Source organism: Panthera uncia, assembly GCF_023721935.1.
Source record: "Panthera uncia isolate 11264 chromosome A3 unlocalized genomic scaffold, Puncia_PCG_1.0 HiC_scaffold_12, whole genome shotgun sequence".
Lineage (NCBI taxonomy): Eukaryota > Metazoa > Chordata > Mammalia > Carnivora > Felidae > Panthera > Panthera uncia.
In genome coordinates this window covers 887,373-909,659 of record NW_026057579.1, presented here as the reverse complement: position 1 = coordinate 909,659, position 22,287 = coordinate 887,373, and the positions used below count along the sequence as shown (strand labels likewise).

The window sequence follows — 22,287 nt, the reverse complement described above, 5'->3', positions numbered from 1 at the left end:
CTTCCCAGCTGTTTCTTTCAAACATAAACATTTTTTAAAATGTTATTTATGTAAATGTATAATGGGTTTATTTGTCTTTTTAAGAGAATCAATACATATTTTAAACATTTCTCAGTGTACATTTCTAATATGGTAAACGTGGAAAAAGAAAACCCAGGTAAATAAAAAAGCTCTTTAGGGTTCTCAATAATGTGCAGCTGGGTCAAAGTGTCCTGAGACCAAAACAATGTGAGAACCGCTGTTCTAGGATGCCCTCCAGTGATGCAGTTGGCCAATCCCAGCGCAGTAAATAGATATTACAGTGCTGGTCAAGCCTCACCTCTTTAGGAATCCTCCCTGATCGACCACACTTTATCTACACACTGCCCATATTCTACATCCCCTCTGCAGTTGTGCGCTTCCCCAGCTGATTTCAAACCTCCGGTCCCTGGCAGGTACCGGAAGAGAGAATAAAGTAACTCGCACCCTCTCCCTATGCCGGGATAGCCCTTCGAGGTGTGTCCTCAACTCAGAGGTCAACCTTTCTGGGGAACAGTCTGACATTTGCGCCCGCATCGCTCATGTCTGGGAGCACCGCAGGGACACCATAACTTGGAGACGCCTAATGGAGGCGGGAGGAGCCCAGGGAAGTTGCCAGAATTCCGAGATATCTTAAGGCTGAAGGCATAGAGGGGCTTCGGAACGCTTCGGGGGAGAGACAGGTCTGGCGGCTGAAACGAGGCGGGTCTAGGGCATCCTCACCCCTCCTCTGTCACAAAGCAAGGCGACGCCCGCTGAAGCGCTGGCTCGCTTGCACTAAGGCTCTTCGCTCCTCCCTTTGCCGCCAAGCAGGGAGCCGGCGCAGCTGGCCAAAGCCCTCCACGACAGTCCCGGCGCTTTGCGGCCAGCCGTGCGCGTGCTGATGTGTCGGGGAGGCGGGGCTCAGGGAAGTGATCCGTCGGACGCTCCCTGCTCCCGCGCCGCGTCTGTGGCGGTGTTATCTCCTTGGAGCCATGGCGGTGTCTGCCCGGTCCGCGCGGGCCCCGTCGGACTCACGTAGGCTCAGAGTCCTCCCCTGCGGCACAGAGAGAGAGAGAGAGAGAGAGAGAGGGACGCTGGTGTCAGAGGGGCGGGGGCGGTAGCACTGCCCTGTGGGACCCCGGGAAGGGGGCCTCTGTTAGGAAGGAGCTTGTAGAGAGAGATTGCAGCCCGAGGATTTGGGCTGATGATGACACTCAGGGCGCGAGAGGTTCTGGGGCATTGGAGGATCCAGAAGGAGGGGTTGCACTGCAAGGGTGTTAGAGTACTTAGGAATCTGTGGGATAACCTGGTAGGCAGAAACCCTGGGGCTGTTGGGGCTGTGATTTCTGTGATTTGGGGAGAAGTCGATTTTAAAGCACTTCCATCCCCACACCTGCACACACGCTTTCTCTGTTGTTTGCAGATAAAGTACAGAAAGACAAGGCTGGACGGACTTCGGGGCCCAGTCAGGGCAGCGGAATGGTGAAACTCTTGGGTTTTGAGTGGACAGATGTTTCCAGCTGGGGGAGGCTGGTGACCCTGCTGAACCGACCAACGGATCCTGCCAGCCTGGCCGTCTTCCGTTTTCTCTTTGGTAAGTCCGGTTTCTGGGAGGGGCCAGTGTGGTGCTGGGTGAGAGAATAACAATCCTCCTTTGTGCATTTCTTGGTTACTTAGTGATTTGTCTCCCTTTGCCTTAGAGCTGAAGATACTGATATCCTGGAAGAGATCTTTGTGGAGTTTAGGATCAAATCCAGCTTTGTCTCCTCTGATTAGGGTTTGGAGGCCAGAAATCCTTTGATCTGAGGTCATAGGAAATACAGAGGCAGAGGAACAGAGACCCATTTTGCTTGTGGCATGAAGTTGCCCAGTAACTATACTGAGGACTAGACCTCAGAGAAATGGCTAGGTGACAGGGCAGACATTTTGGCTGTGAATCCTGAATCCAGAGTTTCCTAACTCATAGGCCACACAAGGATGCTTGGAACGGGTTACAGATGTGCTGAGATATCCATCCCCTTAGCCCAGTGGTTCTCAACTGGTGGCAGTTTTGCTGTCCAGAAGACATTTTTATTTGTCACAACTTGGGGGAAGAGGAAGTAGTTGGCCACAGACCGGTGTGTACTTAGGAGCCAGGGATGCTGTGACCTAATGGTGCACAGGAGAGCCCCTCCCAGCAAATAATTAACCAGACTAAAATGTGATTGTCCCGAGGTTGAGAAACCCTGCCTAAACTGGAACTGTCCTCCGAACCTGAGTAGCTGCTTTTGTTTGCTCTAGTGTGTAAGCCAAGTACTATATTCTGGGTGTGCTAGGAAGAGAAAAAGTTTGAGAAGCACCACCCTAGAACACTTTCTATGCCTCATAGGACAGACTTTAAGTTATCAAAACCTAAACAGTATTTATAGCGTTTTGTACACTTTTCCCATTTAATCCTCTTTGTAACCCTGTAAAAGATGAGCCCCTTTCTCAAATAGGGAATGAAGAATTAGCTCAGTGAGGTGCGGTGGCTGTCTGAGATCACATAACCGGCATAATGCCTAGCACAGAGTAGGCGCTCAGTAATTATTGTTGAGGGAATGAGTGAGTGGCAGAGCCAGGGTTAGGTAAGAAGTCTGACCCTGGAGCTGGGTGCATTCCACTGTATTCCAGTGTATTCCACCTCTTCCTTTGCTGAGGGCTAACAGCCCCTCCTTGACTACCTTCTCAGGGCTGTTGATGGTGTTGGACATTCCCCAGGAACGGGGGCTCAGCTCCCTAGACCGAAGATACCTGGATGGGCTGGAGGTGTGCCGCTTCCCCTTGCTGGATGCCCTGCAGCCACTACCACTTGACTGGATGTATCTTGTGTATACCATCATGTTTCTGGGTGAGGGAAAGTGTGGGAGAGATGGGAGTATTACCTGGCCTACCTAAAACAAAGAAATACAAAGCATGCTGGTGAATGACCAAAGTCTTGGGTTCATTATTTCACTTCCGCTGTGATTCATAATTTCATCTTGCTGACCTGTGTGTCATCTCAGCTGTGATCCCATAAGTCTTTTTAAAATATTAGAGTAACATTTAATTTTCATTTAGTTTTACCCGATGATAAAATGTCCTATGACTTTTCTTGATCCCACCCACAGCCTGTCCCAGGGGAGCTGGGCCTGTGGTGACCCTTTGATCTCTTAATCCTCTCCCCCACAAATCCCAGGGGCACTGGGCATGATGCTGGGCCTGTGCTACCGGATAAGCTGTGTGTTATTCCTGCTGCCATACTGGTATGTGTTTCTCCTGGACAAGACGTCATGGAACAACCACTCCTATCTGTATGGTTTGTTGGCCTTTCAGCTGACATTCATGGATGCGAACCACTACTGGTATGAGTCTAGGGGAAAGGGGGAAGGGTTGGCCGGGTCAGGATGGTTACTGGTGATAGGGGCCCAGTGAGGTCCTAGAATTTGCCCCAGCAAGCATATTTTCAACCGTGCTTTGCAAAGTGTGGTTACAGGGTCACATTTTGATTCGGATGAATTCGGGAGGGGGAAGGATCAGTGAGTTGGGGCACTTGGGATGACAAAAAGGAAAATGGCTCCATTCCCAACCCTCCACTCTTTCCGTATCTCCCCAGGTGCCTTGATCTATCCACTTCCTGTAATCCTCTTAGAAGAAGAGAAGACTAAAGCCAGACATAGATGTTTTCAGATACCTCAAGGGTGGTCATGTGGAAGAGGGAGCAGACTTTCTCTGTGTGAGCCCAGGGGGGCAGAGTTAGAGCCAAGAGTAGCGGTTGCTGTGAGGCAGAGTCATATCAGAAGGAGAGGGCCCATCAGGGCCGCTCAGCAGTGCTGTCCTGGGAGGAGGTAACCCTCCCCCACCTCCGGCTTAGGCGACCATCTTTTATGGGAGGTGGTGAAGGGATTTGGAGACAGGGTGGCAGGGCGGATGATCTCTAGGGACCCTCCGCATTAAGTGAAAGCAAATATGCAAATATGAAATGTCAGTAAGATGGGTATAGGGAAAAAAATCTCAAATGTTGAGTGTGTTACTGATTTATCAGTCATTAATTAACTTTCATTTATTAATATAACATACAGATGCCCCTTTGGTAAATCTTTAAATTCATTCAAAATAGCCAGCTCTGATCATATAAAATTAAGACAGTTTTGACAGAATACTCCTGAAAAGATTCATTTTTATAATTTTTACACAATTTGAAAAAATACCTATCCTTTACTGAAGGCTTTGCACATGGCCAGACACTATACTAAATACTTTAAATTTTTCCTCATTACAATGCCATGAGGTCTATAGTGCTGTTCTATTTATAAATGAGGAAACTAAGGCATAGGGAAGGATTGGCCTAAGGTCACCCACCAGGCTAAGAGGCACAAGTGAGAATCCAGGTCTCCTTAATTACAGACTGCAGTGCTCTTGACCACAAGTGTAAAGTGCCCCTTCCCCAACTTCTCTGCTCATTCATTGTGTTCTTGAAAACCTGTTTTGCTGCTGCCTCCCTAGAATACATCTAGTCTTAGTGTCTTGGGTATCTCTCCCAAGGTAGCTGTTAGCAGGTACCCTCCAGCACTACATCCTGGCATCTAGGTCTATGAAATGTCAGTTTGTCTTAGATTTTGGAATTTTTTTTTTTAATGCAGTATATGTTTACATATACCTTTAGCTTTTCAACCGTTCTTCTCAAATTCATTCTTTTTCAAATTCAGTCATATTCTAGCACTATGGTCCCTTCCCTGATTTGTTCCATTAGGACAAACTAATTTACTAACTAATGGTAAACACTGAACTCTTTGTCACTATCACTCACTAGTAACATTTCTGTCATGACCTAGTCACTGTTAAATTTGCTCATGTAATTCTAAAAGACCTTTAGAATAGCCCAGAGAACCTAAGAGGATATGGGAAGACTTCCTGGGATAGAGAGGTTATTACATTTAAAAAGAAAGGTGGAAATGTGCTGGACTAAGAAACTCTCCTTACTGCTTGCTTCTCTTCGTGTAGGTCTGTGGACGGCCTGCTGAATGCCCGTAAGCGGAATGCCCACGTGCCCCTTTGGAACTATGCTGTGCTGCGGGGCCAGGTACAGGATTTGAGGAAAGAGGGAGGTGATCTTTGATACCCACTGTCAGCGTGGCCATCCTGCTGCCGGACTCCACTGTTCTCTGCCTCCTTGGATTCCTTTTGCTGAAAAGCTAGGCCACCTCTTCTGTCTTCTAGTCTCTGGGTTCTCTTACCTTGTCATGGAAAGAATAGAGCTTTATCCCTGCTAGATTGACATCCTTATGAGAGATATATGCTTCATGATTTTCTTTGGTACGTAATACTGTGCCTGGCATTGGTAGAATGTCAATAAATACTTGTTGGGTGAGTAACTATCCCAGTTGAGTGAATCTAATCTTCCTTAGGCCCTGAACTCAGATCAGAACTTGTGTTATTGCCAGTAGTCTGTAGAAAACGGGGTTCTTTTTTTTGTTTGAACATTCGTTTTGCATTTTGTGTTTGCAGATCTTCATTGTGTACTTTATTGCGGGTGTGAAAAAGCTGGACGCAGACTGGGTTGAAGGCTATTCCATGGAGTACCTGTCCCGGCACTGGCTCTTCAGTCCCTTCAAGTGAGTGGCAGTCAGGGCAGAGTTTTCGTTGAGGCACAGGTACACAGCAGGTGACTCACCTCCCCCAGGCTTACGGTAACAACTGCCCTCCCTGCTTTGCCTGAATTTGCCACATGCTTTCCTCTGGCCACTTATCTTCCTATTCAGCAGAAGGCAGAGTCAGTGATACCAAAAGATCTAGGCTTACCTGTCCCTGGGCAAGAACAAAGGGAACAAACTAAAAGACGAAAGTCAGAATGAAGTGAGTTGGTGAATGAGTCCGTGCTCCTTGCAGCCGCCATAGGTGGTGCCTTGTGTTGCCGCCCCGGCCTCTCGCCGGGACTCCTCAGCCAGTGTACATAGATGGACAGTCAGCGGCCCTGCTCTGACAAAATCATTGTTGCAAGCTCTTTAGGAAACAGAGGTTTGCCTCTCTTGAATTCTCCTTTCCTTCTGTTTTTCCTTGCCTCTTTTACTTTATTCTTTCTTTTTCCCTGTTCTTTCCCAGTTCCAAAAGTTTGACTTTATTATGTTAGGCATTCGCTTTTTATTTTTTTATTTTTTAAGTATGTTTATTTATTTTGAGAAAGAGTGAGCGCTTGCACAGGAAGGGCAGAGAGAGTAGGAGAGAGAGAAAAATCCCAAACAGGCTTTGCACGTTCAGTGTGGAACCTGACGCAGGGCTCGAACTCATGAACCGTGGGATCGTGACCTGAGATGAAATCAAGAGTCGGACACTTTAATCCACTGAGCCACCCAGGTGCCCCTGTCAGGCATTCACCTTTTAAAATTCCTCCCTTCCTTCCTTCCTTCCTTCCTTCCTTCCTTCCTTCCTTCTTAAATGTTTATTTTCTGACAGAGAGAATCAGCTGGGGAGGAGGGGCAGAGAGAGGGAGACAGAATCAGAAGCAGACTGTGCACTCAGCCCCATGTAGGGCTGAAACCCATGAACCACGAGATCATGACCTGAGCCCAAGTCGGACTCTTAACCAGCTGAGCCACCCAGGTACCCCAGTTTCTTCTCATTTATAAACTCCATGAAGAATCTACTCCCGGGGCTCCTGGGTGGTTCAGTCAGTTAAGATTCAGACTTTGGCTCAAGTCATGATCTCATGGTTCGTAGGTTCGTGCCCTGTATCAGGCTCTGTGCTGACAGCTTACCCTACTTTGGATTCTGTCTCTCTCTCTCTGCTCTCTGCCCCCTCCCTGCTCATACTGTGTGTGTGTGTGTGTGTGTGTGTGTGTGTGTGTGTGTGCGCGTCTCAAAAATAAACATTAGGGGCGTCTGGGTGGCTCAGTCGGTTAAGCATCTGACTTCAGCTCAGGTCATGATCTCAGCCTGTGAGTTCGAGCCCTGCATCAAGCTCTGTGCTGACAGCTCAGAGCCTGGAGCCAGCTTTGGATTCTGTGTCTGCCTCTCTCTCTCTGCCCCTCCCCTACTCATGCTCTGTCTCTCTCCACCTCTCAAAAATGAATAAATGTTAAAAAAAAAATTTCTTTTTTAAAAATAATAAAAATAAACGTTAAAAAAAAACCACCTACTCCCTAAAGTACACTCACTTCTCAATCAAATTTGCTCTGTGGAATCTGCCCCTACTTATTACATAGGGCATGTGGAAAAAAATTGAACCGCTAAAGTGTGTGGAAATGAAAAGGGGTTGGAAACTCTCATAGGGTGTCTTTGTGCAGAGTTCTATCCACCTGCTATGGTACATCCTTTGGCAAGGACAGGGTGGTGGAGTTTGCTGTGAATGCTGGGTTCTCCGGTGGGCTGGTGCCTGACCTTTGCTCCTGGTCTCTACAGACTGGTATTGTCCGAGGAGATGACTAGTCTGCTAGTGGTGCACTGGTGTGGACTGCTGCTCGACCTCTCAGCCGGTTTCCTGCTCTTCTTTGATGCCTCGAGGTCCATTGGCCTCCTCTTCGTGTCCTACTTCCACTGCATGAATTCCCAGCTTTTCAGCATCGGTCAGTACCTGTGGTCTGGTAGGAGATGGGAAGCCACAGGTTTGTGGGGAGGGACTGGCCGGAGACATTGTCTGGGAGTGGGAGATGGTGACGGGAACTGGAGTTAAACTGAGCCAGATGTAGTCACTGGAAAATGGCCGTAAACAGGAAGAGAGGACTGGGGCCTCTGGGCTCAGCTAGCGTGTTGTGTAGGAAGGAATCTCGGGGAAGTAAGAATCCTCTAGTTAAGAACTTCTTTCGTCACAAGTAGAATACCTGGGAGAGGCTTCCTGAAGTAGGGGAGTGGAGGGGATTACCCATGTTCCCTGCAACCAAACTCCTGAAACGCTTATTTTCTCCCTGCCTTCCTAGGTATGTTCCCCTACGTCATGCTCGCCAGCAGCCCTCTCTTCTGCTCCCCTGAGTGGCCCCGGAAGCTGGTATCTCACTTCCCTGAGAGGCTGCAAGAACTGCTGCCCCTCAAGGCTGCCCCTCAGCCCAGTGTGTCCTGCGTGTATAAGAGGAGCCGAGCCAAAGGTGGCCAGAAGCCAGGGCTGCGCCATCAGCTTGGTGCCGCCTTCACCCTGCTCTACCTCCTGGAGCAGCTCTTCCTGCCCTATTCTCATTTCCTCACCCAGGTATGTGTGGGCTGGGGGTTAGGTTGGGAAGTGGCAGAGGTCACAACGTTAGGCAAGTATGGGGCCGTGTCAGTTGAGAATGGGGTTAGGAGAACTGTTGGGCCGATTGCCTCTGTCCTGCTTTTTCAGGGCTATAACAACTGGACAAATGGGCTGTATGGCTATTCCTGGGACATGATGGTACACTCGCGCTCCCACCAGCACGTGAAGATCACCTACCGTGACGGCCGCACTGGCGAGCTGGGCTACCTTAACCCTGGGGTGAGATGTCTGATGCTGACAACTTACTGTTCTTCAGAGCTCCCTTGAGCATTGGGGTCTGATTTGGTCCTAAATATAATTATAAAATAAAACAAATTTGGGTCCACTCTGCCCACTCTGTCCTCTCAGGAGCCGGGTTGACCCTTCTTTTGTGTGAGTTCAAATAGGGCAGTGTCATTCACTTCCTTTGAATCGAAATTAGATTTAGGAAAGGTAAGTATATCAAGCCCAGCAATAAACAATTCTTCCCCAGAGACGAGTTGAGGGTTTTTTTTTTCCTGGTCAAAATAGGCACCAGACAGGACTCTCTTAGTGCCATCGACAGTGCATGACCCATCTGGGAGGTTGATAATGATGAGGTGGGACTAATGTGGGGGTTTGGGGCAGGTATTCACACAGAGCCGGCGATGGAAGGATCATGCAGACATGCTGAAGCAATATGCTACTTGCCTGAGCCAACTGCTTCCCAAGTACAATGTCACTGAGCCCCAGATCTACTTTGATATTTGGGTCTCCATCAATGACCGCTTCCAGCAGAGGTGGGCACAGGGAACAGAGAAGGGGAAAAATGAAGTCCCACTCCTTTTGCCAAGATGAACAGCCCATGCTCCCCAGTGTTGTCTTGCTTGAAAGGCTGTCTGTCCTCTGGTGCATGTCCCTGTTGAATTGGTTGTGGGTATAGCTGATTGCTTCCAGCAGGGGGCACCATCAACCAGCAGAAAAGGTAACTGACTTTTTTTTTTTTTTTTTTTTTTCCCTAAGATGCTGTTAACACAATTCTCCTCAGGTGGCCACTAACCCCCATTCTTCCCAATGCTCCAGAATCTCTTTCTCCTTCTCTCTCTGCCCCAGACTGGCAATAATATGCTGACATAAGCCATTTCTTCTATTTGGAAACCCTGTTCCCTCTATCTGGGAGCAGTGATGAAGGGAACAGAACCAGAAATTTTGGCGGGTAGGTGCTGTGGTCTCTTTAGAACATGGTTTTCTTTCCTAAGGATTTTTGACCCTCGTGTGGACATCGTGCAGGCCGCCTGGTCCCCATTCCAGCGTACATCTTGGCTGCAGCCACTGTTGATGGACCTGTCTCCCTGGAGGACCAAGTTACAAGAAATCAAGAGCAGCCTGGACAACCACACTGAGGTGGTTTTCATTGCAGATTTCCCTGGTATGGAGGAAAGCAAAGAACCTTTGCTGTCTTTCCCTGTGGTTTCCTTGGCCAGCGACATTGCCTGTGATAGAGAGGGGAGGGGCATTCCTGATGGGAGGAGTGTTCTTGAGACCTGAAGGGTGGTAGTGGTAAAGGGAATTATTTCATCTTCCATGGGGTAAGCTGGGGAACTTTGTTGCCCCTGGCAGGGCTGCACCTGGAGAATTTTGTGAGTGAAGACCTGGGCAACACTAGCATTCAGCTGCTGCAGGGGGAGGTGATTGTGGAGCTGGTGGCAGAACAAAAGAATCAGACTCTAAAGGAGGGAGAAAAAATGCAGGTATTTTGTTGGAATTAACAATGGCAGAAAAGTTTAGATGAGTGGAGTTAATTTACTATAGACTCCAAAGTGGGAGCTCAAAAATCAAGGGTCCCCAGGGCTGTGAACAGCCTCACCCAGGATTCTAGAAGTCAGTTCCTTCGGACTCCAAAATACAATGAAAAGAAAGACGTCTAGGTAGGGGGGAAGGAGGGGTGGGTTGGGGTGGGGAATGTAGGAAGCCCATAGGCTGCCTGGGAAAGGTTAGAGAGTGAAGTATGTCCATTTCTTTTCCCTTGTCAGTTGCCTGCTGGTGAGTACCATAAGGTATATACGATGTCACCCAGTCCTTCCTGCTACATGTACATCTATGTCAACACTACAGAGCTTGCACTGGAGCAAGACCTGGCATATCTGCAAGAATTAAAGGAGAAGGTGGAGAATGGAACTGGTGAGTATATGAAGAGTTGGGCTAAGAAAGCACCTGGTTATAAGTCAGGGTTGTGAATGAGGATCTAGCCACTAAAGAATGAACTTGAAGTTTCTGGCTGGTGAAAGGAGAGTTCTAAAAGAGAGAATGACCTCAGTGATTCCTCTTTTTGCCATCTTCTGGGCAGAAATGGGGCCTCTACCTCCAGAACTGCAACCTCTGCTGGAAGGGGAAGTAAAAGGGGGCCCTGAGCCAACACCTCTGGTTCAGACTTTTCTTAGACGCCAGCGACGGCTCCAAGAGCTTGAACGCCGGAGAAATACCCCTTTCCATGAGCGGCTCTTCCGCTTCTTGCTACGGAAGCTCTATATCTTCCGCCGCAGGTGAGTTATACTGACAACAGTACTGGTCATTGCCGTCAGATGTTTGCAAGTTGGGTAACTTTTCTCTGGTGAAGGTAACAGGAGGGACAATCCCAAGAAAGGACAGTCTAGTGCTAAATACTTTTTCCTCTCCATTCTTTTCCCCCTGATGTAATGGAAGACTAAATGATCTGTGTCTGATGGCCTGCTGTCTTGTTCTGCCTCAGCTCACCGCCAGCCTCCCTGTGGGTTATTCCTACCTCACTCTAGAATCCTTTACTGGACCATATAAGGAGTGGTGTGCCCTTCCAGCTGGGATGGGTGGGTCACGGGGGGGGGGGGGGAGATTTTCATTTATGCCTGAGTGAAAGAAGGTAGGACCAGGTGGCCATGAGGGGTTCAGCAGGAATCCCTATGTAGAAACAGGAGTTTGGACTGGCTGGCCTTTTTCTTCTTTTTCAGCTTCCTGATGACTTGCATCTCACTTCGAAATCTGGTATTAGGCCGCCCTTCCCTGGAGCAGCTGGCCCAAGAGGTGACTTATGCAAACTTGCGACCCTTTGAGCCAGTTGGAGAGTCAAGTCATTCAAACACAGATTCTTCGAATTCTGATCCCCCTGAGCCAAATTCTGACCCTGTGCACTCAGAGTTCTGAGGGGGGGCAGATGTTGGGTACAGATGTGGGAGCAGCCAGTCATAGGACCATCAACCTATGCATTGGAAATGTGAAGAAATTGATATTTTATATATTTTTCTTCTTTATTCATAGTTCTTTTAAATTCAGAGAGGATATCTTAGAGGAGCCAAGAAAGTAAAGCAAGGATAAAATTTATCAATTCAAGGTTGAGGGGCTAGGACAGCCATTCTAGGATAAAGGGCTAAGAGTCAGGTTTAAAGTGACCAGCTCCTTGGGAAAGAGATTTATGTGCCATGATAACAATAATGCCAAACTATTCTCAAGTACTTGTTATATGCCTTCATTATTTCATTTAACCCTTAGTGGCCATTAGCCCCCTATTTTACAGTTGGAGAAAGTAAGGCTCAGAGATCATATAATTTCAAAGACAACCCTCTTATAAGAGATGTACCCTGCCTCTTGTAATTTGCAGACTCACAGACAAGAATCATGAAATAGTGTTAGCCTAAAACTTGTCTTGTTAATTACAGGTAAGATTAGGATGGTGTTCAAGTTCTAAATGCACAGAGTAATTTTCTCTTCCCTACTGTTGTGGTTCCTTTATTGTTCCTATTATAGCCAGTGAGTTTTTCAGTAGCAGCTATGAGAATAGGTAGGACCAAGTTAAATAAGGAAATTCAGATGATTGGTACTAGCTCTCTCAAAATAAGCTTTAGCATTCTCTCAAAATTAAATTTTAGCATCCTTCTACCCTTTCGTGAGCACAAAGTGATGTAAAGAGAATTAACCAAACTTGGTGAGGGATTAAGGCATGTTTGCCGTTATTTTGTAGGCTTTGATGTACAGGGGGACTCAGGAGGCACCTCAATTCCATGAACAAAAGCCTGGCATTGGGCTAGAAAGTAAGAATGCATAGAGAAAAAGGAAGAAAAAAGGCCCCTGCTCTGGGTGCTCATGGTCTTGCAGTAAAGACGGTCATGGCAGTATATTGGCAGTCCCAGTAACTTTGATAAAGGATTACATCTGTGTTTTCAGGCTTTGCTTCCCATGCCTCACCCCACCCCACCCTACCCTACTTCCTTGGACAGTGGTCTCAGGGGGCCTTTCCTAGGCAGCTGCCTTCTCACTGTACACACTTGGGTTGATGATGTCCTCTCCAGTGGTTTCCAGTGATGATGCTTAAATTTCCCTCCTGCACCCTAGACCTATATATCTAACTAGCTCCATCTGGATATCCCACAAAGCTTTCAAATTCTAACAACTTCTGTTCATCCCCAACTCAGGCCTCCTTCTCATTAGTGAATGGCATTTTTTGACCAAGCCACCTGAGTCCTCAGCCTTGATTCTTCCTTTTTTCTCACATTTCTTAAATTTCAAGTTGCATCAGTTCTACCTCTTGAATCTATTCATTTCTACTACCTCTGCGTTCTAATCTAGTTGGAGATAGACCTGAGCAGATACAGTTGTGCAAGTTGGGCCTGAATAAGGGCATCCCACTGAAGTCAAGTGGGACCTCATTCTTACAAGGCATTGTGTGGGTTAGCTAGCAATAACTGTGCCACGAGGTATCTTGGTCACTTGTTAAGTGTGGGGGAAACACTGGTTTTCAATAGTTTTGCAGATCTCCGACACAATATACCTCGGCACCATGTCCTTTTAAGTTCAGCCATCCCTTCCCCTGCAGTGCCCCCACGCCCTGCCCATTACATGACTGGTATTTGGGGAAGGGACTCCGTGGTAGTTCTAATATAGGCAAGGATGCTACTGTCCCAAACCTGTTAGTGCATCACCTCTTCTTCCCAATGAAAATGTTGGGATGGGATGGAGAGGACAGGTGGTCATCTTAATACTGTTTAAGAAAAGCTATTCAACTGAGTAAATCGGGATTCAGATTTCACTAGAAATCAGGTCTTGTGCAGCTGTTATGGAAATGGGACTATCAATGTCCTTTTTGCTAGGCCTTAGTGTTCTATTTCTCCTCTCAGCATTTGTCCCGGACCAAGTTTTTCCTTTAAACCGTATAAAGTCCAGTACAGATTTCCTTTTTACCTGCACATTGAGCTTTCCTTCCATACCATATTAATACTTTGATCTTCAACCATTTATAATCACCATCACTCCATTTTACCTTTGCTTCTACTCTTCTCCCTGGGCTGGTCACTATTTCTTCACCTTCACTTTTTTTAAATAATTTTTCCCCTGTTAGGCAGAAGCAAAAACTGAACCTAACCTTAATTTTTCTAGTACTATCCGACTAGCCTATAGGCATCCAGTGCATCCCTATCCCCCTTATTTGGCCAGCAGTACACTGGCATCTAAGAGCTTTTTGAAACTTTAAACGATACCAGGACTTAACCTTGCCCCCCTGCCAACATAGTTATATTTAAGCCTCCAGATAGGTGTAATCAAGCATTCTTTTGGGTTTCACATTTTCAGATCAACAGTAAAGATGAACCACATGATTGCATACATGCTGGTGTAAACCTGTGCCAAGTGGCTCTGGTCTCTACTTTTAGCTCCTGGTTAAAAAGGGATGGTTCAAGCTCTGTTGTAAACCCCTACAAACTGCCACAAATTTAGAATAAGGGTTTTAGAAACTTGTAATATCATCACTGTAATTGTGCTCAATTTTTCACTGTAGCTCACTTATTCTAGCTCATAAAATAATTAGAAGCTGGCCCCTCACCACTGCTCAAATTTTGCTGTGTCATGTACTGAACATGTAACTTGCAGCCTTTAACACCTGTTTATAATAAAGGGATTAACACTTCAGGCATAATAAACTTTTCCCCCCTACATTGGAAAGATGAAAAGGGGTTTAAATTTTCAAGACTAAACATCACTGTCCCTTTTACGTCCCTAATCTTGGACAGTTTTTAAATGTTACTGGCAGTTGAGTAGCTGCTACATAGTAAGGACATAGAGATTTTGTCCACTGCGTCAACCAAAAAAAGCAATGCTAGACAGGTAAGATCTTGGGAGGTTTTTCTTAGTGCTAGGAATAGGATATACAAACCTACTGAAACGCCTGCAGTCCTGGATGAAGGGGTTTGAGATGATTTCCCTGAACCATGGGAAGGATTACAATTATTCAGGGATAAGGAGTATGTTCTCAGGTCATATTCAAACCAAAGAATAATGGACACAATTAAGGTAGAACCTAGCATTTTATTTAGATCTTCATTAAACTGTTGGAATTGAGAACCAGACATACGTAATAAACCTCCAAAAATAGATCCTGAAAGGCACTTTCTGCTTAGGGCAAGCAGTCATGGAATAAGCATGTAAACAAGCTGGCTTCTCTGTACCACACCAGCCAAGTCAGCTTTCTCCATGGCCAGCCGCACCAGCTCTGCCCTCCCTTCTATTAACACCAGCCAGACCCCCTGTAGGTCTAACCCAAGGTTTTTCTGTAGGACACCTTGGCCTACCTGGGAATGCTGGAAACATGTTGTTAAAGGAATCATGGTGTTGAGGAAAAAACAAAAACAAAAACAAAAAAAAAACAAAAAAAAAAAAACTTTTAAAAGCTGCCATCTGAGGTGATGGCTTCTCTGTACTTACGCCATACCCCAGAATACAATAAATAAGCAATTAGAAAATGTTCAAGTATGAAGGGATTTCCTCCTCCCCGCCAAAAGCACTGCTCTCTGAAGGAAGCTGGTTTCTCTGTAGCTACACCAGCTGTTCAGAAAGCTCATTGGACCTGGTTTTGAAAATAAAACAAAGTTAAAACCCTGGGAGGAATTATTGTGCAGTGTGGAGTACTCAGTCTTTCTTATAAAGAAAAAAAAAAAGTTATCTGGTACCAAAGTGTGCAACCTACAGACACCCTCAGGTACTGCCCTGTGACTTCTCTGTATGACATCACAAGGGTGCCAAGTGCCTGTTTTTCTAGAGCTAGGAGTTGGTGGTTTGGCTAGTGCTGAAACCATGCATAGGATTGGTTTACTAAATAAAAACCTTATTACGTACGTCCTCCAAAAGACAGCTGAAAAGTGGAGAGATTTTGATTTGGTGCTATTTAAGAGATGGCAATTAAGAGCATAAGCACCAGGGAGATGGTTTAATGGTAACTGCCTTTTTTTTTTTTTTTTTTTTAACGTCAGGCTAGAGCTCCAACTGGAACTTGCGTTACATGCAAGAATGATTGGATAGGGAACACTCCCTGACAAAGAGCTACATAATTAGAAATGGATCAAGTTATAAGGAAGATAAGGGAAGGCTTCACATTCTGAATAGAGCTCAAGACATTACAAATTCATGCTGACAGGGCTATGGCATTGCCAGACAGGCTATAATGGAACTACAAATACTTTACGTGCACATTACAGGACATTTTCAGCATTTGGTGGGAAAGTCAATGCAATTAGGATTTTAGAAGGTTGGGTGATAGGGCACAAAGGTTCAATTTCAAAGCATTATTTACTACAGTGTTGTTGGTTTGTTTCTAGGCAGTTACATGGATCACCTATGCTCACTAAATTCATTATAATGGTGAACAAAACACCTAGGGACAGAATAGCAAGCCCAACTTACAGTCCCCCACACAAGCTAAAATTCATGTCATTGACTAGAGTGACTGCAACTGATCAGGAGCTGAAAGAGGACAGGAAAATTTAGGAAGAAGGGCCCTTTCCCTCAGAGCTTGAAGGCTTCTCTGTAGCCTACGCCAACAAGTCTGGGGAAAAAAGGCTAACACTTTCAATATTTAAGCTTTTTGGGCACTTCCCATGGGAAGCTGTCCCTACCAAAGTGGCCATAGGCTGCAGTCCTCTGATAAATTGGCTTCTTCAGATCCAGATCCCTGGAATATACAAGTCCGTAACTTAATATGTAGCATTCAATTAAAATAAAGCAAAACAATCAGCAAGACTCATTTTCAAGAGTTCTGGCAAATGAGTTCAGTTCTCTGGGGTTTGCTAGGAAAAAAGTTTGTGGCAGAAGTGTTTGTTACTTCCCTGGTGTCCAAACTCCTCGCACAGTCCTTATTAGTAACTACAGTTCTTGTTTTTCCATCCTTGGCTCAACAAATATGAAAATTTGTCATTATTCTGAGAAATTCCAAGTGTCAAAAAGCTCATCTGAGATCATGGCATACTTACCAAGGTCCCATGCCCAAACCCTGTTTATTTTCTTTATAGCGGCCTTGAATAAATATCCCCACTTATCTGTACTAATTTAAGTAAAATAAACATCCCTAGATAACATGAGCACAAAGCCCAATATCAAACGTGAAAGACTTTTTCTAGGGTGGTTAATCTAAGCAATGGAACACTGTAATTTTACATTTTTCTTAATATAAGCCTTTACTAAAGGCAACTTAGATAACATCAACCATTCTAGGAATTAAAAGGTTTCCCCACTTGAGGAGTCTTCACACCCACCTTCACCTTCTCCGATTTGAACAGATCTCAAATACACACACACACACACACACACACACACACACACACACACACACACCCTCATTTTTCACTAACAATAGGCTTTACCATCTTTACCTGACAATGACCCCAGGGCGGAGGTCAAAATTCTTCTTCACAATCTCTAATAGCTCTCTCTCACTCTTCTGAGAGGTGCCATAATGGAAAATGGAGATAGACAATGGATGAGAAACTCCAATAGCATAAGAGACCTAAAAGGATTCAAATGTCATAAAAGTCAGTGATTAAGAGACCCACCCATTTGTACAATACGCTGGTATTTAAAAAACAGAAGTAACTACACTAAAAGCCCTCCCACTAGCATGCCTTCTAATCACTCCAATTATTTAAGAAAGTATATACCTGCACAAGAACCCTTCTGCACAGACCTCCTTTAACAAGGGATTTTGCCACCCAACGAGCAGCATAAGCAGCTGAACGGTCCACCTTGGTATAATCCTTTCCTGAAAAGGCACCTCCTCCATGAGCTCCCCAACCACCATAAGTGTCCACAATGATCTTCCGGCCAGTCAAACCAGCATCACCCTGAAATTAAAGAATTCAAGTCACTTTATGCCTAATCCTTTCCAATAAATGGTTCTAGATCAAGTTTCCTAAATACCTATTTCTGTATCACTCAACATACACCCTCAGAAAATTCACATGCAGACTTAACAAATCTAGAAAAAAAGGTGGTAGCAGCCAAATTTGCAAGTAACCATTACAGAAAATCCAAAAAAGTAAATGGAATTGATACTGCAAGGCCTTACCTGAGGCCCACCAATAACAAATCTGCCACTTGGCTGTAGATGATAGATTGTGTCTTCATCAAGGTATTTTGCAGGTACAACAGCTTTGATGACTTTCTCCTTTAGGGCATCCCTCATCTCATCAAGACAAACTTCTTCATCATGCTGAACAGATATAACAATTGTGTGAACTCTGATGGGAAGCACAGCACCTCGATCCTGCATGTACTGCACAGTCACCTTGAAGGCAAAGCAAATGATCAGAACATCAGTTTACTAGATAGGATAGAGAACCAAGGCAAAGCTAAGTGACAATACAAGATAAATACTAGTCTTTAGTAAAAACATTACTGTTCTGTGCCAAAGCAGTATGTGTAATCTATCTTTATGATCATCACTTACTTGAGTTTTAGAATCTGGGCGTAACCAAGGCAAAGTGCCATTGCGGCGTAGTTCAGCCAGTTTGGCATTGAGCTTGTGTGCTAAGACAATAGTTAAAGGCATACATTCCTCAGTTTCATCAGTGGCATAACCAAACATCAAACCCTAAAAAAGGAAAAAGTCACCAATGTGATCAATCCAAGCTTCACAATTTCACATTAGAAGAGATGCAAATAGAGTCTACCAAGCTACCTGGTCTCCTGCACCAATGTCTTCCTCATTCCGGTCGAGATGAACACCTTGAGCAATATCTGGTGACTGTTGCTCCAACGCTACCAGCACATTACAAGTCTTGTAGTCAAACCCTACAAACAAAACAATGTCTTGTTTAAGAAGAAGGAGGGAGGGGCGCCTGGGTGGCGCAGTCGGTTAAGCGTCCGACTTCAGCCAGGTCACGATTTCGCGGTCCGTGAGTTCGAGCCCCGCGTCAGGCTCTGGGCTGATGGCTCAGAGCCTGGAGCCTGTTTCCGATTCTGTGTCTCCCTCTCTCTCTGACCCTCCCCCGTTCATGCTCTGTCTCTCTCTGTCCCAAAAATTAAAAAAAAAAAAAAGGAGGGGAAAAAAAAAAAAAAACAACCATAGCAATACCCATGCCTTCTATTTACAAGAGTTATTTAAAATTTCAAATACTGCTATAGAAATCAAATACAGGTATCCCCCCACGTTTTGAAAGTTATTGTTTCATCACTTCACTTTTAGGAAAGACCTGCATTAGTACTTGTTTTCACTAACTGAGATCTCATGTGGGATCAAGCCCCACGTCAGACTCTGCACTGACAGGTCAAGGAGCCTGTCTGGGATTTTCGCTCCTCCTGTTGGCATGCACTCAGACTCTCTCAAAATAAATAAACTTTAAAGTAAAAGAGCTAGAGAGTGTTGAAAATATCCGGAAAAATGAGCTTAGAAAAGCCAATTCATTAAAACACACCTTTGGAAGAATCATCGTATCCAATGTGTTTAATGGCTTCACGAACCACTTTCTGGTAATCAACAGCAGCTCTGGACGTAATTTCCCCAGCAAGAAGGATCATTCCAGTTTTAGCAACAGTTTCTAATAAAAGAGAAATTCACAATCAAATGCCACTCTTACAAAGTAATTTCCATGAGATTACCTTTTCATCAGTTGGTAAGCAATGTTTAGAACCTACCACAAGCCACTTTGGCATCAGGGTCCTGCTGAAGGTGGGCATCCAGGACAGCATCGCTGATCTGGTCACAAATCTTATCTGGGGAAAAAATTTGTCTCAATTTGTCTCATTGTCAATAGACAATCTCACTGTCATGCCCTTATAAACACAGCTGTAAAGACCTTTGGGAAAGCTTTCTTTCAAAAATCGTGGTGAAACCTACAGAACACAAATTTACGAACTTAACCATTTTCAAGCATACGATTCAGCAATTCGAAGTATGGAGATCTTAACTGCTAAATAGAGCACTGCTTTACCAGAAACCTTTTGACTGAAGAATAAATGCTGGATATAATACTGCATGTTACTTGAAAACTTGATACCATAGTCTTAATATAGCTGCACCACAAGCTCACCAATTCAGATTAGCCAGAATACCCAGCACGTTTAACATATTTAAATTCATTGTGATATATGCACTTTACACCTCAGGAGGACTCTATTCCATCTCTTAAGTATTTCAGACATTTTGAAAAATTAAGTTCCCAGGCAGAACAATTTCCACTGTTATGCAGAACAGCCATATAACTCAAGTTAATCAAATTGAAGTGTTTATCCTCAAACCCAAAAGCAAAGCAGGGAAACATTTTTGATTTGCCAAAGGAGTAGTCCAGGAATATGAGCTGAATAGACTGGGAAATGTCCCATGTATTCTGAATCCTTGTTTCCTCCCCCACTGTATCACCATTTATTAAAAACAGGGAGAACAGAAATCCCTTTCCCAGAGAGATCACTTTCCTGAATTTTCTACAATCATCCGGAACAATTAAAGCAAAACGTACATTGCAGTCAAATCAGAAGTTCAAGACTTAATCTACAAACTGGTATAAACGCCTGACTTAAAGTATTAAATTAATAAAAGGTGGGCCAAATACCTGTCAAATTCTCAAAACTGAGGGAAGGTGGGTAACCCACACCAGAACACCTGACCTTCACTCATCAGGCTCTTGGGGTTTGTCCTCTCCTAGATCACTAGGCTGCTTGTGGGATTTCATCATAGGCACAGTAGACTTACTAGAGAAATGCATCTTTAAAGCCATTAGACTAGATTACCAGATCATTGTGGTCATCCTAAGAAAAGGTAGAACCAGTAGAGCAAAAGACTCATCTTTACTAGACTGAGATTCAAAGTTCCTTGAAATAGCTTTACTCGTTCACGTGTAAATTGATCTCCATAATGGCGGACTAGTGGACAAAGCCCAGAGAAGATGTTCGGTAAAACCCTGCCCAACGGTAAAGCACCAAAGACTTTAAAGGGAAATCCAACCCAATGGCAGCTTACACTTAATTCACGCTTCCAATCCTTTTCAAACATGGTCCAAATAAGGCAGGCCTTCCCCAACCCGCGCTATATTTAGTTGGCGGCTGTCACCTTGACGGCAAGGCCATATACTGCCGAAGGACACATCCGTATTCTCCTGGGTACCGTAATAGCCCAAGGCAAGAATTAACGGACTCGGCAGACGTCCCGAGGCACGGACCCCCCACTCCGCACACCCGAGCGCTCCGGTAGCCCGACGGCTCCCCCTCGCCCGGATGCCACATGCGGCAAACACGTGGTTGCGGCTGCAATGCGGGGCGCGCGCTCCCGAGGGCCGGCCGCGAGCACTCGGGGCCGGTCGCCCACTCGAGGGCTTTCAGACGGCAGGGCGGAGATGAGGAAATAGTGCCCTCCCTGGGTAGAGCACAGCTGTCCCGGCCCCCGCCCTTCTCGTTTTCTAGAATCTTCCGCATGCCGAGGCGCGCGGCCGGATGGGAAGGGAGGGGAGGAGAGGGCAGGGGAGGAAGGGGGAGGGGAGCGGCGGCCACGCGCTCGGCACCGGCGGCGCCACGAGGAAGGCGCGCGGCCGCCGCTCTTCCCACCGCCCGGCGGGTGAAGGCACCTAGCACGGGCACCGTCGCCGGCCGGACTCGGCCGGCCGGGCCCGGCCCTGCCCACGCCCCGCCTCTCACTTCCCTCCAGGGCCCGTCACCTCACCTGGGTGGCCTTCCCCCACAGACTCTGAGGTGAAGAGGAACGTGCCCTCCTCGATGAACGCCTCGTGAAAACCGTTGAGCTGCCCGTTCATTCTGGGGTTCGTAGTGGTGAGTATTAAGCGGCGTTGAGGAAAAAGGGAGCGGCGAGGCGACGGCTGCGAAATGCACAAGAGGACGGCGCTCTAATCTGCTCGAGCGGGCGGCGCGGAGCGAACGAGGCGGCGGGCGGTGCGGCCCAGTATTTATACACAGCGCCAGCGCGCGCCCGGCCCGGGCCCCGCCCCTCGGCGCCGCGCGCCACTGCGCCACTCGCGCGGAGGCCGGCAGAAGGGGCGGTTCGCGGACGCGGGAGCTCGGGCTGAACCACTGTGCGAGGCAGGGGGAGGAGGCGGATTCGCCCCTCCTGCGAATATTTAGTTATCTTAAGCACTTATAACGAGGGATAAAGTGGACATGCGAGTATACCGCGTCCTCGTGCCCTTCCGTGTTCGGAGTGGGAGGAAATGCGACGTGGACTTTATGGGCCTGTTCCCCTTGCTGTGACATGGCACCTCCCTCCCGACCGTTGACCGGGCTATCTGGCCGCGAGGTCGCGTCCCCCAGCGGTGACTGCGAGAATCGGCGGAGGTTTTGTCCTCAAGCTATGCCTGAGGGTCTTTCCGGCCGCCCCGCCTTAAGATGCCCTGGTGACAGGGAGCCAGTGGCCCTCAGCCATGTGAAAGTAGCCATTTTGGCTGACCAGCGTACGATTCTTCTCACGGCCTTATTCATCCGCGCCCCGCGCGCTGCTGCCGACTTGGAATTCTGAGGCTTGCTAGTAATTTATTGGTTAATGCCTCAGTGTTGGAAATGGCCGAAAAGGAGAATAACGAGAGTTCTGTCATCGATTCAAACGATTGCCGTCCTACTTGCACCCCAGCGCTAAAGTTTCTGAAAGAGGCCCTTACCCTTTGTTGCTCTTGCAGTGGAGGCCGCGCTCCTGCCCCTTCAGCTCTGGCCTTCTCTCTGTCCAAGAAAGGAGGCCTCTCACAAGGCTGACCTTGCACTTGCGGACTTTCCTATGTCTTTGAGGGGAAAATAATCGATGTTTAGAGTGTCCTTTTCATATTTTTCTTGGGGGAGAAGCCCTTTTTAGCCCTTGTATGTGATTAACCAGATCTCTTGATAAGGTG

General features: G+C 46.4%; 2 protein-coding genes across 5 annotated transcripts; one reads left to right on the top strand and one right to left on the bottom strand.

The window, feature by feature from the left end:
- Nucleotides 1–837: 837 nt before the first annotated feature.
- GGCX (gamma-glutamyl carboxylase) lies at nt 838–15,433 on the top strand. 4 transcript variants are annotated; one of them, XM_049652069.1, is made up of 16 exons: nt 838–1,035; nt 1,424–1,594; nt 2,711–2,869; nt 3,197–3,362; nt 5,002–5,080; nt 5,506–5,612; nt 7,396–7,559; nt 7,911–8,176; nt 8,306–8,437; nt 8,825–8,976; nt 9,436–9,605; nt 9,797–9,927; nt 10,210–10,357; nt 10,524–10,719; nt 11,161–11,233; nt 12,168–15,433. In XM_049652069.1, the coding sequence occupies exons 1-16, from the start codon at nt 993–995 to the stop codon at nt 12,249–12,251; spliced, it is 2,241 nt and encodes a 746-aa protein (XP_049508026.1). In that variant the 5' UTR covers nt 838–992; the 3' UTR covers nt 12,252–15,433. The 4 variants fall into 4 exon arrangements, with proteins under 4 accessions (XP_049508026.1, XP_049508025.1, XP_049508027.1 ...); XM_049652068.1 differs by having other exon boundaries at nt 11,161–15,433; XM_049652070.1 differs by lacking the exon at nt 838–1,035 and adding an exon at nt 1,045–1,309 and having other exon boundaries at nt 11,161–15,433.
- On the bottom strand, nt 14,484–21,348 carry MAT2A (methionine adenosyltransferase 2A). Its single transcript, XM_049652072.1, has 9 exons — nt 21,117–21,348; nt 19,100–19,177; nt 18,880–19,002; nt 18,144–18,256; nt 17,913–18,056; nt 17,532–17,750; nt 17,125–17,307; nt 16,840–16,973; nt 14,484–16,142 (listed from the first exon to the last, which is right to left on the bottom strand). The coding sequence occupies exons 1-9, from the start codon at nt 21,205–21,207 to the stop codon at nt 16,040–16,042; spliced, it is 1,188 nt and encodes a 395-aa protein (XP_049508029.1). The 5' UTR covers nt 21,208–21,348; the 3' UTR covers nt 14,484–16,039.
- Nucleotides 21,349–22,287: the final 939 nt, after the last annotated feature.